The 16,693-nt window shown below is 32.8% G+C and overlaps 1 protein-coding gene across 1 annotated transcript; it reads left to right on the top strand.

Annotated features, from left to right (window-relative positions):
- Positions 1-14,595: 14,595 nt before the first annotated feature.
- Positions 14,596-15,597, top strand: LOC141651051 (uncharacterized). Its single transcript, XM_074458778.1, has one exon. It carries the CDS (start codon positions 14,596-14,598, stop codon positions 15,595-15,597), a length of 1,002 nt encoding a protein of 333 aa, XP_074314879.1.
- The last annotated feature ends 1,096 nt before the right edge of the window (positions 15,598-16,693 follow it).

Below are 16,693 nucleotides of genomic sequence, written 5' to 3'. Positions count from 1 at the left end.
CCCTACAAAACGTATACCTAGTGCATTACGAGCTGGTAGAACGCTTGACCAGTGCAAGTTATATCATCCACCACAATTCGTTGGTTATGTGATAAACAACAAGAAAGTTCTTTCAAGATAAAGAACCTAAACCTAGGTTTGGAACCTATATGTGTTCTTGGTAAAGTTCATGATATGAGAGATAACATGAATATAAAGGAAAATGCAATACAAGAAGTACGAACACATGGACACATGGTATGTTAAACTTCTATTGCAATCAAATAGTGTGTACACACTTACGATATACATCACAAGGTTGAAATATGGTATTGACTACCCGGGTGTGATGTCGACATTCGTCGTTTGAGTTATTATTAACTCACCCTATACTTTGTTACATCCAAACGGGTTGTAGAGACAATTGAACCCCGTTAAAGTGAACACGGATTAACATAGTATTCGCCCATAGTCGCTTGTATGAGGTGACGTCTCGAAGTGACTAGAGTGTGATGCGATTGATGGAAAGTTCAAGTGCCATGAAGTCATGTGAGATGACTAGTCGATCACATAGGCAGACTGTTAGGAACACCTTGTCGGGCCTTATGACCGCTTATAGAGTTCTGGCAAATTTATATAGCCTGGTCGTAGCGAGAGCTACTATAGTATTCTAATGAGTCGATTCTTTTGACTAAAGACTGTTCGCCTAAGATGGCACAGTTTCAGATTAACTTTGATTTGTGTTACTACGACCTTCGTAAATGGGGTCAAATGGGCATATTTTGGGTTATGATGGCTGTGGCTAGTCGAAGGGAATAAGTGCGATAGGAATTGTCCACCTCTTCTCAGGGTTATAACAATATCTCAGGGCCACTCGAGGAGTAATTAACTGGAAATGCGTGGCCACGCTCGGAAGATATCTATGGTAGATAAATCCGGTCAATCAGTTATTCTCCAGATCGAGGAAACCACTCTCGATATGATCACTTGCAAGTACGACCTGGAAGACACCTTACATTGAGTGAGAGATAGTAATAGGACAAGAGAATTGGTGACGCACACTTGTCGAGGACAAGTGGGAGATTGTTGGAATATGTGTCCTCCGACAATAATGCGATCACAACTGTTGATCATGATGATCACATGTTTAAGTCTCATTTTAAGAATACATGTGGGAAGTAATATTTTACAGTCAACTGGTCCACACATATCGGTAATGATTGGCTGACTAGAGTTTGACATTACTGTCGTGCGACGGTGGTGATCAGTTGATCCCCTTAGGTCATACCTAAAGGGTAACACTCTTAATTGATTATTTAATTGATCGTATGGTGATACGGGTTAATTAAATTACTTAAAATTGACGGACGATTTTGGAAGTAATATTTACGTGTCTCATTGTAATTTGATTAAATAAGATACGGTCTAAGTGATCGAATTGTTTTATTACTTAGATGAAGTTATTGTTTACGGAAACAATTAAAACGGAATGAAATGATTATTATAAATACAGAATGTTGTAATTTATGATTCGGGAACCCATTACGGTACAAGTAATTATGAATTACTAGGTTAACTTTATAAGTGACATATTTTATTAATGTGTTGATTTTTAATTGTTAAAAATACATTTTACATACATTATGTCATGGAACATGTTACATGTGACAAATTGACAAAATAATGTGTAAAATGGATTTTCCATTTTACACAATGTGTACCGAAATTATGGGGTGGGTTGGGGTTTATATTATGTTTTATAATTTATAAAAGGAACATAATCATTAACCTAAATTCTAGCCATGCACACCTAGTTGCTTTTGTGAAGAGCATCTTGGTCATGCATTGGCCATAACCCCCCTACCCGGTTTTTCATAGAGAAATGCCAAGGGTTTTTCTCTATAATTTGACTAATATACACTACTTGAAAGCTAGTGTATTATCTATAAATACTATTAAAAGGGTAACCTTAAAAGTCCACGTAGACAATGCCACCTCATACTACTAAATGCCACCTTGCATTACCAAAATTCCACGTCATCAATCCTCCATGTAATATGACATGTTTAATTAAGAGGGTAATTTATATTCGTATAACGATCCATTTAAAACAATACACAAATTAAAAATTAGTTACATAAAAAATAAATTAGCATAACAAACATTAAATTTTGGCTTTTTTAATTTCTAGATAAACTAAAAAACAATTAAGAATCAAAATTCATACTAAATTTTCAATTTCTACATTTATTCTTAGAATATTTTAAGTAACAAATAAATATCACATTATTCTAATTTTACGCCGTTTATGAAATAATAAAGAATTTGTAAATATTAAGGGCAAATAATAACATACTTAACATTAAAAATTGACATTTTAATTTTTAAAACTACAATTGGTTAAAAGAAAAATAAAAATTTACATCACTCTAATTTTAAATTATTTATATTTGCAACTCCTACTTAAATATTATTGTAATAAACTTGCTCAAATTCATTAAATTGAATACATATGTAAATCTATAAATATGATTTTTAAATAAAAGGGAAGACAAAATATCTACCATTTTTTAGTTGGGAAGATAACTCCCTAAACAATTCTCATGCAATATGTATTTTGTAAAATCATAAAAAAAAAAAGTTAGACCTTTTATAGTTCATTTCTCATTACTCTATATTTATGTCTATATTAAATTTTCCTAATAATGAAAATATATACAATATAGTTAAAAACATACTTAAAGCATTTAATTTTTAATCCACGTGTAATTTTTCTATTGGTTAATAATAATTCAATTATATTAATTACTTGATTATCTAACTAAAAGTAATCTCTAAATATCATGTGTTACATACTTATAAAATACAAACAAAATAAAAAATATTAGTTGCAAACACAAAAATAAATTAATACAAACTCTTTATTTTCCTCTCATAAATTTGTATCAATCTACCTATTCGTTTAATTTTTATTTCTTTTATTTAATAAATGGTCTTTTGGTTTTTCCTCACAATTATTATACTTTGTATTTATTTCACCATAATTTTATTTATCTCCCCCTTAGTTCACAAAACATTCTTCTTCTCTCAAATAAATTCTTGAAATTAATTAGATAAGTAGTTATATAATTTTTCTTACATAAATATTACAACAATCCTCTTTTTTATTTTTATCCAAAAAGTTGGTAGGTAAAGTATGCATATATAACCAATTGAATTATTTAAATTTTTTATCCTTATTATGTTTTGAATTAATTAAGAGTTAGAATCATATTTAGTTATTATTTTTGTGTAATTTTTCTATTGGTTAATAATAATTCAATTATATTAATTACTTGATTATCTAACTAAAAGTAATCTCTAAATACCATGTGTTACATACTTATAAAATACAAACAAAATAACAAATATTAGTTGCAAACACACAAAAAAAATTAATACAAACTCTTTATTTTCCTCTCATAAATTTGGTATTAATCTACATATTAATTAAATTTTTATTTCTTCTATTTAATAGATGGTCTTTTGGTTTTTTCTCACAATTATTATACTTTGTATTTATTTCACCATACTTTTTTATCTCCCCCTTAGTTCACAAAACATTTTTCTTCTCTCAAATAAATTCTTGAAATTAATGAGATAATTAATTACAAAAAATTTCTTATATAAATATTACAACAATCCTATTTCTCATTTTCATCCAAAAAGTTGATGGGTAAAGTATGCATATATAACCAATTGAATTATTTAACTTTTTTATTCTTATTATATTTTGAATTAATTATTAGTTACAATCATATTTAATTATTATTGTTGTGTTTGTATTAAAATTGCAGGGGGATGACATACTCGCATATCAAAACATTGCACGAAATCTGGAAATAATGGTTATGTAATTTCTTTGCAATTATCTTTTGACTTGAATATAATTTTCATATTTATTGAGTTTTCATTTTTTTAATTATTATAGTGTATGCGCAATATCAAATTTTAGTATGAATATCTAATTATTGGTGACATGTTACATTATATATTTCAACTCTTGGAATATTAATTGACAAATTTAATAAATTGTACAAATTGTCTTACACCCTTTCGTGCGCTTCATTAGTTTTCCGTGTACTCTTCAACTTGTATTTTGTCAATCAGGTTATAAATCAAATATCTTAGTCAATAACAGATTATAAATCAAATGTCTTAATGGAAGTGTTGAAGTTATATGCTCCAAGGATATAAATTGGATCTTTTAATGTGGATCAAGGTAAATATTTTGCATGGTTTTTGATTGGAATCCGATAATCATTCTCCAATTCATTGTTTCAACTTTGAATGCTTTCAAACCTTTAAATTATTTTTTGTTTTCCATCAAATATAATCTTCTAGCACTCCCAATATTTCTTCGAGAATTGTTTATTTTTTTGTAATGATTTGTATATATTTTTCTTTTCTCATAATCAATTGTTAAGAATATTTTTTAATTATAACCCCACTTCTCTTTTTTGTCTATTTTTATATTATCACTCTTTTTTCTTTAATTTGTACTTTGGGATGTGCTTTTTACCAAATGCTTCTTATAATTTTTTTAAAAATTACAAAATAAATGTCATCGTTTAAGGTTTAAATTCTCATATTACTCCACCAATTGCAAACTTTTTCCTAATCTTAATTATTGCGCAGATAATTAAAAAAATGAAAGTATAATAATACAAATTGTGCATCCTTATTTCTTTAGAATTTTTTGGGATAGGTGTTAAAACTTCTCAGATAAAAATTCACCAACAACAAGAGATATAGAGATGACTCTAATTGACAAGATAGAAATGAAATTAGATGATGTCATTGTTGAACAGATACATTTTCTCGTGTATCCTCCCAAAAATTGCTCACATAAAATTTATTTTAAAAAATATTGAATGCGTATTTATTCTAAAATTTTATTTGTATAAGTCACATGTCATCAACTCCTTGCTAATAATTTAAGTATATCACTTAGGTCTTTCGTTATACAAAAATCATTTCAATAATATTTTTCCCAATACGTTGGAAATCAATTGAATTTACAAGGACGATGTTGCAAGACCGACAAATCGACAAGAATTATAAATGTATTATTTGCTGAAAAAGTTTAACAAACTCCTTTGCATTTAAGAAAATAAACTTGTAATGTTAGCCTAATTAGTAAGATAAACATAAGTTGTATTTTAACAGAACGCTTAATACGCATTATTCATATCGTCTCTAATTGACTAAAGACATATGTAAAATTCAGTTATAAAAGATCATTATTATCCATTCATTTATTTATATTACATTTTTACTTTCTTTTACATTTCTTTTTTCATTAGAATACACTAGGTAATACGGAATAAAAGATGTTTAAGTGTCCAACCTTTTGTTTCTTTGCCGGATAAAAATGGGGCCAAGATTCTTAGAACGCACCAAAACAAGACTAAAGACAATATATCAAGTACTAGAATACCAAAAGTCGTCAATGTTGAGTGAACTGAATAACCACCGTGACAAAGTCAAGCGCCCTCGAAATCCAGAGACAATCTAAACATCGTAAAAAAAAGAAGGGAACAAAAATAGAAAGGGGACCGATAATGATTAATACAACAAGACAACAATCATAAAAAAGACAAAGACAATGAGGGCCTTAGCAAAATAAGAGTAGATTGCAAACTTAATATTCCACTGTTTGAATGCAATTTTACGTTTTTCCATAATTTGTGTTGACTTTTACTTCTAGGCTTTGTGAATAAATTGTTTAAAGTGCTCTGATGAAACACAAGACAAAAATAATAAAACCCGTGAATTTCACGGGTCACGAAACTAGTTCATTCTTTCATACATCTAAAACTTAAAGAAATTTTAGAGAGAAAATTACTCTCCTTCTTTCCTACTCTCTTGACCGAAAAAGCAAGAGACCAAAATAATTTTGGGGTCAATTTTAGTAAGATTAATATTCTTCTAGTTCAAATAATATTAGTCTTTAAGAGGTTATCTTGGGTATATATCTTTGGGAGGGATTCTATCTTTGAATCCTTTTTCTTCCATTTAAGAGGAAAGCTCAAGAACAAGTGAGTAGGAGAACTCATTTGTGCCCATATATCCGAAATCTCAAAGTAAGGAAAACGATTTCTTCTTTATTCTTATTTATGTTTTCATGCATAAGATCACAATTTATTTTATGACTAAATAGATTATCACATATATGTATATGTCGAAATAATGAGATATAGATTTCTAACATTATTGTCATCACTTACACACTAAAATTACGTAAATCTGTTTCTTATATTATCCTTCATCAATATGGTGTATATTTTAAAGGACGTAACAATTTTTATGTATTTTTTTAATTAAAAAAAAATATTAGTCTAATTATTCGTAAATCGTCTTTTTAAGTGCGCGGTATACTGTTTTTATCTGTTTTTGTTATAAGGTTTATACGCATTTTAATTAAATTTTGCATTTTTACATCACTTAATTGTAATTTAATGTCATAAATTAGTTTCATGCAATGATATATCATTATAGAGTTAATTTTTATAGTAAAGTAAAAATGGTTTAAGACAAAAATAACTTATCTTAAAGTGTCTTTTGATTGTAATAAACTTTCATTTTCTACCTCTTACTAAGATTATATTAGTACACTATAACATTAAAGATACAGTTAATTTATGCAATTAATTTAATGAGAATGTCTCTTTATAAAACAAAACTAAAAAATATCGTGCTGTAGCACGGGGATCTACACTAGTTTAACTATCAATTCATTAATTAATCCCCCTTCTAACAACCTAGATTCCCATTCGCCCTAGATGAATAAATTAGCTACGCATGATAGAAAGAACAACAACAACAACAACAACAACAACAATAATAATAGAAGACGTGATTAAAGACATGCAATATGAACAATAACAATTGAATAACTATTGAAGAAGGATTAATAATACCGTAGCAAATTAAGGTAGAACGAGTTGTAGATCCGAAAACAATAATAAAAGAACTAACCTAGGAGTTTCTAGAGAGTTTCTAGGGTAAATTATACGTAGCTAGGTAAAATAAAGCGTAAATATAACATATGGTACGAATTGGGTATTTATAGTAAAACATAACCGACTTAAGGAAATTGCGGAAAAACCCTCAAAATAGTGTGTACTCGATCAAGCATGGGTGCACTCGATCGAGTACATTCCCAGTTGATCGAGTTCACTTGGGCTTGATTGAGTATCTTTCCTGTTTAAGCTCTTTTCTTCGTGTTGTATTCTTCACTTCTCTTCCTTTATTCTTCTAGATTCCCGTGCCATGCTCCGTGTATTCCTTCATGTCCACTCCGCGGTGCTCATTTCATTCCTTTGATCCATTAATGCATCATTCCTGCATTAAATACCAAATAGCGGAAGTCTCGACATTCTAGCATAAAAGGCATGTAATTAATATAAACTAGCACGAAAACCGTATCAAAAGTAACTAAGGGGAGACATAAATATGTATATGATTATGACTTATCAAGGAGACAAGGACCACCAAGAACGGGTTCTCTCAGGATCCAAGAAGTATCCCTCTTCGACCTCCTCGACCTATCCGTGCTAGAGGACGTCTCTCTAACACTCGAATAGTGTCCTCTATGATCGCGGCCCAACCTCTGAGTCAACAATCTCTGGGATGACGGGTTCTCTTGGACCCGATACTCTCAAACATCCTCGTCCTCCGATCCCTCATCCGACGGCTCCTCCTCTCCAACATGTCGATAACTACCGGCAACCTCCCGTGACCTCGCCTCCTTCGAATCACTACGGACGTGACTGGGAGTAGACATCATAACCATGCGAGTCGGCTATCGAAGTGGCGTGGTTGTGGGTTGGCCTTCTTAACACACAAACGACGCTTCGACATCGTAACAATCCGGCCAACGGTACGGTCGTGTCCGGGTGGCGGAGGCGGAGGTTGCATGATGGCCTTTCCTCTCTCATTACGATCTCCCATCTGCAATAATAAAATAAAATTTGTTAGAAAACACACTAATCGACTAGAAAACTTATATAAAAAAAATCGGCAAATATTAGCAAAAACATGGTTTTTTAAAAAAAAAAATTGAACGTACCATGGTCAAAAGTTGACATTCAACAATCGACCATGGACGAATGTTGAATCTCAACGTTTGACCATGGACAAAAGTTGAATCTCAACGTTTGACCATGGATCAAACGAAGAGATCCAACGTTTGACCATGGCCCAACGTTCACCATGGATGAAACGGCCAGTTTCCACGTTCACCATGGTTGAAACTTGAAACTTTGGAATCTGACGTTTCTCCATGGATGAAGCGGCCAATTCCATTGTTCACCATGGTTGAAACGTTGGGATCCCACGTTTCACCATGGTTTCCCCTTCCCCAATTGCTTCGACTCAAATTCGACACCAACAACAACATTAATCGACATATAATTCAACCTATTTTCGCAAACAACAATACAATTACATCTAATTAACAAGAAATTAACACTAAACAACTAATCAATTCAATAATAATTCAACCAATTGGATACATCCTAAAACATAAACTAAATACACCTAAATCAATTACATAACCCAATCCAAGTAATTAAATCGATTAGCAACAACAATAAGGGAAAAAAACAATTATAAACCATTTAACTTCAAACTTTAACTTCAGTTATCAACAATTAAATTCAATTCCTAAACTAATTAACAAAAACAAAAACAAAGGAAAACTCACTTACCTTGTTTGGTGTTGGACGGCGGTTAGTGGCAGTGGTGGTGGCATAGTGTCGGCGGCATGGTGGTAGCAGCGGCGGCGGCGTGGCAATGGTTGTGGCCGAAAGTACGGAAGTTGGTGGAAGGTGATGAGTTAATTTTTGAGTTTTTTGAATTATAGAGGATTGTGTTTGTTTTGTGAGATACTAGGGGCAATTATCATCTTTTTTTTTAAACGTCGTCGATAGTTATTAAAGCGTCGTCGATGTTTATAAACCGGACCCAAAAAAGTGATGTAAAATTAAAAATTAAAGATAATATATGCAATATTCAGATCACATGCATTCCTTGTTGGACAAAGACATTTAACTTTATTAATTTATTTTTATTTTTATTTAACTTGTTGCCTTGCTCATTAAGTATATGAGTGTAGTAGTGCTCTAAAGGTTGGTATTTTATTCATTTGCTTGCAAGTCTTTCTCCCCTTTTTTATTTTACTTAAATCCACAACTAAAAAAATACTGTGTAATCTAATGGATAATCCGCAAGCACAATTTGCACCTGAGCCACAACCTCCACCTTAGAGAAATATCCCAGTGCAAGCACCACTTGCATTCCAAGGAGATCTCAAATATTTCTATGATTCATTCAAACCTTACATTTGGAGATTGTATGTTGAAGAAGCCAATGATCGGAACCAAAATGCGAACATGACGACATTCGCAGTTGGGCTGGGTTGCTTATGACGTGTGCGCACGGTGATTAGCTAAACTACAATCGGCTCAAAATCACCGCAAAATGTCTTCACTTGCATTCCAAGGAGATCTCAAAGATTTCTATGATTCATTCAAACCTTACATTTGGAGATTGTGTGTTAAAGAAGCCAATGATCGGGACCAAAATGCAAACATGACGACATTCGCAGTTGGGCTGAGTTGCTTATGACGTGTGCGCACGGTGATTAGCTAAACTACAATCGGCTCAAAATCACCGCAAAATGTCTTACAGGAGATGATATTTTCAGTCTTTCAAAGGACATGTTGTGGCTATAAAGCTGGATTGTGATTTGGCTATGGTAAAGATTGAGAGTGAGGGTGTGGAAGAGATTGAAGTTAGAAGGTTCGACTCTGGGAAATTGGAGGTTGGGGAGAGAATCATGGCGTTTGGTCACCTTTGACATTTTTTTTGCTCCGGGGATTGGTTGGACATACCGTATATCCGTGTGTAGAGGATCTGGAATTCGACTTCAATAATGACCATACTTGTGAAACCTATTTGAATGATTCTTTACCAGATCCAGCTAGCTGTAGAATTATGGGCCATTTGTGGAATAAAGACATTTTTAAATGGGCTACAGATGACCCGGATGATAAAAAAAAGATTTAACATTTGAGGAAAATCTCTTAGCCTATTGTCCTATTATTCATCCAGCCGGAATAATTTGTGGAACGGATCGTCGGGAGCACCGGTTTTTAACATTAGAGAAGAAATTATCGACATGCACGTGTATGATGTCAAACAGTTTGAGTTCTGCATTCACGTCGCCGCACTCCTGGAAAATTATTTTGTAACGGGTGTTGGCGGCGGCGGCTTAGGAGGTTGCAAGGCAGTGGGTCAATCAAGCAAGGGGAGAGTAGGCAAGGGGAGAGTTTCCCAAAAGAAGCAAAGTCGTCACCATTGAAGAGGTAAATTATTAAGCATTGATCTTAAAAGGAAAAATTTAATAAAAACAGATTAAATTTAAATAGTAATTTGATTATAAGATTTCCTCTTGAATCTAATGTATTAGTCGATAATTCTGCATTAAACGGCGAATAGTTGTGTAAATCTGTATGTTTATGCCTTTTTCTTTGTCACTAGTTTTATTACCCGTGAAATTCACGGGAATATCTATGTTGTCATGGTGGTGATATTATAAAAGACTAGATTTGCGATCGCACTGGATGATAAAGACAAAAGGAGCTCGTAAGAAAAAAAAGTATTAATCAATACATATATTGTCATAATATATCATCAAAATATATTTATTGGAACGTAATATGACCACAATTTACTAAATTTTGCCACGGTTTATTATTATTTTGTGACGAATATAGTTATGTTTGTTAGTGTTTTGCAAAGAATTTAGTTATTATTGTTTTCTATTTTTTTCCCATTTTTTATATTATGCTCCCTCCGTCTCTGTCATTTATATATCTTTTATTTTTATTTCAATAAAAACAATTGATCGATGTAATTAATTCAACTTAAAAAAAAATTTCAAAATAGAAATTTCTATATTTTTATTTGCGAACTATAATTTAAGGTAGATTGAAAGGTTAACATTATTTTGAAAGAATATGGTGATAACTATAAACGCTGAAAAAATAAATGATGATTTTGTCCATAAAGTGTTGAAAATGCGGGAAGGATGCAAGCAGGAAAATTTGGTGACGAAAAGTTGGAGGTGGGTGAGGGTATTATGGTATTTGGTCATCCACACGATTTTATTGCTTCCGGTTGTTCCGACCGAAATTTCTATCCTTGTGTGACTACGCCAACCAACTTTGATTTTAACGATACCCTGATCTGCAATAATTATGAAGTTACTCCTTTCACAAATCCACCCCGTCATAGGATTATGGGGCATGTGTGGAATGAAGGGGTTTTCAACAACGAGCTTAAAAAAAACCGGATGATCGTCGGGATCTCAACTTGGAGAAAAAACTTTTAGCACGCCTCCCAATTATCCAAGCTGCTGGAATGGTTTGTGGCCCAGGTTCTTCGGGCGCCCCGCTCTTCAACTTTAAACAAGAAATCATGGGGATGCATGTTTACGGTATCAAAGGATACGAGATCGGCATTCATGTTACGGCTCTCAACATATTTCTGCAAAATTACCTTATCAATGGGAATTATTCATATCCAACCCAATTATACCTGCTTATTCCCAGGCGAACAGCTTCCTCATAAACAACCATTTTATTTAGGGTTATTATTTGAATTGATTTTGGGGATTTGTGTGGATTAAACAAAGGTAGTTTGGTTATCTTGGTTAACTTTAAGTCGTAAATTCGTAAATACATCGGGTTTAATAAAAATCGTTTTAATTTTTTTTTTTTGAGGGAAATAAAAATCGTCAACTTATTCAATATTAGGTGGTTAAATTTATGAATTAAGTTAGGATTGAGGGTTTTATTAGTAAACTAGGACATATAATAAGGTGATTATTTGTAAAATTTGGTACATAAAAGGGGCTTTTTTTTACAATAAAACACATTAATTTATTATAAGATCACTGAAATTTGAATGTATAAGTCGGTAATTAAACGGCGAATGTAATCATGTTTGTTTATGTCACTATACTCGTATGTGGTTTAATTTAAGTATAATATTAAATTTTAGTGAATTTTTATCGTGTATTTCTATGTTTTTTTCAATTTTACCATGTACCCTTGGTTTTTAAAAAATATTTAATATATCCCTAAATTCCTAGGTTATTTCCATAGGGCATCTACAATAGATGAACTCTAAAGAGGCTTGACACTTGACACATCACTAAATTAACATACCTCTCCAATAACAAACCTATACATGACAATAGACAAACCTTTTTAAGGTTCATGTTATAGGACCCACTTCCAATTATCCATTTTTTTCTCTCATATGTTGGGTACATTTTAGGGACCACCACTTGCCATGTCATCCGACAAACCTGTATACAAATATGTAACCATTCTCATATATGAACTTCAAACCTCATTCCCAATAATAGAGAAGTTTGTCAACAAATCTCTAAAAAGTACACAAACCTTTATTGACAAACCTCTATTGTTGATGCCCTTAGATATCAAAAGTATCCAAATTTGAGTTTCTTATTTCATGAATACTCCCTCCATACCAAACCAATGGTAACACTTACCTAATACGGTCGTACCGCACTAATAATAACATTCTTTATTTGACCCACAACATTACCAAGTTATCCTTATACACATTTGATATTTACACAAAATGCCATTACATATCTCATCTACCAACCCACAATTACATACCCCACCTATTTTTTCCCTCTTTACCCCTGCTTTTACCCCCTTTTTTTAAAAATCTCATTTTTTACCATGTTACCATTGCTCTGGTATTGAGAGAGAGTATTAGTTTTTATTTTATTATCCAAATGAAGTTTATTTGAATGAAAGGTAAATAAATGATGAAAATGAATGGACTATTTGGTTTCTTTCCTAAAAATCCTTCTTTTATTTTGTATTTAGGGTTAGGACTCAGGAGTATGAAGCTGGTCCTCTGGAGCATTCTGAGTGTTTGGCATAGCTGGTTGATGCTACTTGGTGATTATGGTGAAACTCCAATTTTGTTTGCATTGTAAGAGGGACAAGTTGATGCTCTTGATTCTTTAATCTATTTTTAATGATTTGTAACTAATTAAGTGGTGAACTTTGGACCACAAAATTTGGGTGTTTTAGGTTTCTGGTATGTTCTTAAGTAGTATGGCTCTTGAAGGATTTTTGTCCTAAGTATTTAGTAAACCGGATTTCATCACTTCTGAGACGATTCATGATTATCTTTTGTGGCATGAAACTTGGGTTAAGTTCAAATCTTTTGCGTATGAATGCTAGTTATTATTGAGTAATCTATGAAAAGAGTAGTGTTAAAGGATTAGAGTATTATTCTTGTTTGTTATCCGTCTCAAGATTGTCATACTCGATGAACTGGACTTGTTCGCATGCCTCTCAATACCGCTGACTAGTCCCGGTCCAGAACCGGGTCAACATGGTTAGACCCGGGAAGACCGATGGTGCATGTCTCTTAGTTTCCTTGGGAAATAATTATCAGTTGTCTACTGTTCTACTCTACTCTTCTAAAAGTTACACTAGGAACTATGAGTACTTATTTGGAGGATTATCTTGGAGTTTACTGGAAAAAAGATTGGAATCAATTCAAAGAATATTAAAGGCATATTCTGTAAAAACTACTTGTATAATTTGGCATGTCCACTGTCCACTGCTTGTAACCATAATTATCATACTTCAAATATGGAATGAATTACAACGCTATAAATCTAGGAATAAGTGATTACATATTTAGAGATATTCTTCTGAAACATAGGGAAGTTGAATCCCCGGACTCCGGGTTTGGACCGAACTTAAGGATGGGTCCAGTCCGATTTCATTAAGCTCTGGTCAGGTCTCCGGGTTGAGTTATAGGAACTAACCAGTCTCCGCTCCAAACCCGGTTTGGTCCGGTCCGGATTTGGACCCTTAAACAACCCTACTCATAGACTATGTGCATGAAAAATTAATGATTAGTGAATTAATTAGTTGTATAAATAGCTTCAATTTTCGCTTTTCGTAGGTTTTGGTTTTGAATGTATTAAACTATGTGATTTGTCCAATTGAATGAATTTCTTTTTAGGAAATGGAGAGAAACTCTCCTCAATGTTAAATACACCTCTTAGGACAATTAATAACAATACTCCGTATTAAATATTAATTTCCGCTATTAGACTATAGTATAGTTAGTTATACTACAAGACAAAATAGTAGTTTGTTATCAGTTGGTTACAAGTTAGTTATAAGCTACATAGGTCGGTGTAACAACCAATATATATACTTGAGGTCATAAGCTGTATAATTCAAGTTTTCGTTTTGATCAATTCAATAATATGAAGTTTAATCTCAATACAATTTACATGGTATCAGTTACCAAGTTTTATTGATTTTGTTATACAATACGCTTCCGCATACATTCATACATTCAATCAAATTTTCTTTGTATCTTCAACATCTTCTTTGTATCTTCATACTCTTCTTTCATATCTTCATACTCCGTCTTCTTCATACATTCAAACAAAACACTTTACAAACACATCTCTTCAAACAAATTTCAATAATAATGCCAGAAGTTGATAACTCTGTTGTTTCGTCCTATGAATTCTATGATGATCCATTGTTTCTTTCACAGTCTGATCATCCATCTGCCAAGTTAAGTCCAACCTTGTTTAATGGACATGATTTCTTATCTTGGAAGCAAGATGTTTACATGGCTCTTGCATCCAAGAATAAGGAAGGGTTTCTGGATGGTTCTTGTACAGCACCTGCTCAAACTGATAAGAAGTATAGGCAGTGGGCAAAGTGTAATCTGATGGTTCTGAACTGGATCTTGGATTCATTGGAGAAGTCTTTGAGGGATAATTTCAAGTATGTGTGTTCTACTAAAGTTCTTTGGGCAGAACTGAACGAACGTTATGGGTTGGCCAATGCCATAGAAATCTATCAGATTAAGAAGGATATGGATGGAGTTAGTCAAGGGAATGCCTCTCTGGTAGAGTATTACAGTAATTTCAAAAAATTTTGGGAGACCCTTGATAATCTTGATCCTCTTCCTCTTTGTACTTGTGGTAAAATGGATTCTTGCACATGTTCTGTGGTTAAAAGGATATTTGAAAGAGAGAAAAATGCTAAACTTATTCAGTTCTTGATGGGTTTAACAAATGCTTATGATCACATTAGAACTCAGATTCTTTCAATTGATCCTTTGCCAACAATAAGCAAAGCCTTGGGTTTGTTACAAAAGATTGAGAGACAAAAGCAGGTTGCTGAAATGGTTGATAACATTCCTGAGACTAATGCTTATGCTGTTTCTGGTAAGTGTGGTTACAATCAGGGTTCTTGGAAGAATTCGCAGTCTGTTGATGCACCTTCTGCACCAAAATTTTGTACCTCTTGTAAGATTAAGAGGCATGATCTGTCTGAGTGTTATAGACATACCACTTGTGCACATTGTAAGAAACCAGGGCATAACATCACTGTGTGTTATGATATTCATGGGTTTCCTGGTAAAGACAAGGGTAAGGTTTCTGCAAAGAACAAGTTCAATGGGCAAACGAAGGGCTAATAATGTTGATGTGGTGGAATCAGAAGATTCTCCTCTAGAAGATTACATGCCAGTGTCTGCTTCACATGGTTCTGCTGCTCAGGTTGACACAAATGTAGCCTCCTATTCTTCTTCACTTGATCCAGCTGTAATTGATGGTCTGGTTACTTTTGTTGTGGATCAAGTTATGAAGAGGATAGTTGATTCTCATTCTAATGCTACTGCTCATTTTGCAGGTATGATTCCTGATTCTTTAGTGCATTCTGTTAATAGAAATAATCTTTTGCCAAATTGGATCATAGATACAGGTGCATCTGACCACATGACTTCAGATTCACTACTACAAATACAGGCAACTACAACGGCCCTTTAACAACGCTTATTCACGAAAATCATCAAAACACGTTGTAGAATTGATGCCGCGAATTTTACCAAACTTAATTACAACGGTTCTGTGTCGTTAACCGTTGTTATTTGTTTTAACAACGGGTCATACTTTAAAAACCGTTGTTAATATAAAAACTAATAACAACGGTTACATTTTAACCGTTGTTAATAATTTGGCGCAAAATTAGTGAAAAGTAATTAAAACGGTTTGTTTAGAACCCGTTTTTAATACGTTTTAACAACGGTTGTAGACTCAATAACCGTTGTTATTAATGTTATGAAGATCTTAAAAACAACAGATTGCTTTATTCTGCTATACGCTACAAAACACAAACAGAAGCATATACTGCTACTATATCATCCTCCATTCCTCCCTGATCGTCTCTCTGTCTTCATCTCCGTCACTGTTGTCACCGTCTTCTCTCCCTCATCGTTTTTATCAATCAGGTATATATATGTTTCTTAGCAACGCTTATAGATATAGGATTTTTTGGGTTATTATTTAATTTGTTGATAATTTAGCTTAATTGCTTTCCTGAATTTCGTTTATTTGTTTGCTTATTATTGTATTTTCTGAATTAGTTGCCTATTATTACGAATGTAGTATAATGACTCGAACTTGGATGGTTTAGTTGAATTTTATGAATTCGTTTCGAACAATTTGAAAGGTTCTTCTAGTATTGCATGTCCTTGTGAAAGATGTGGTAATATTAGCTATATGGCTTTTCCG

The sequence above is a fragment of the Silene latifolia genome, chromosome 4 (genome assembly GCF_048544455.1).
Source record: "Silene latifolia isolate original U9 population chromosome 4, ASM4854445v1, whole genome shotgun sequence".
NCBI lineage: Eukaryota > Viridiplantae > Streptophyta > Magnoliopsida > Caryophyllales > Caryophyllaceae > Silene > Silene latifolia.
Note: the sequence above shows the minus strand (reverse complement) of the source record. Positions and strands in the feature narration are given on the sequence as shown.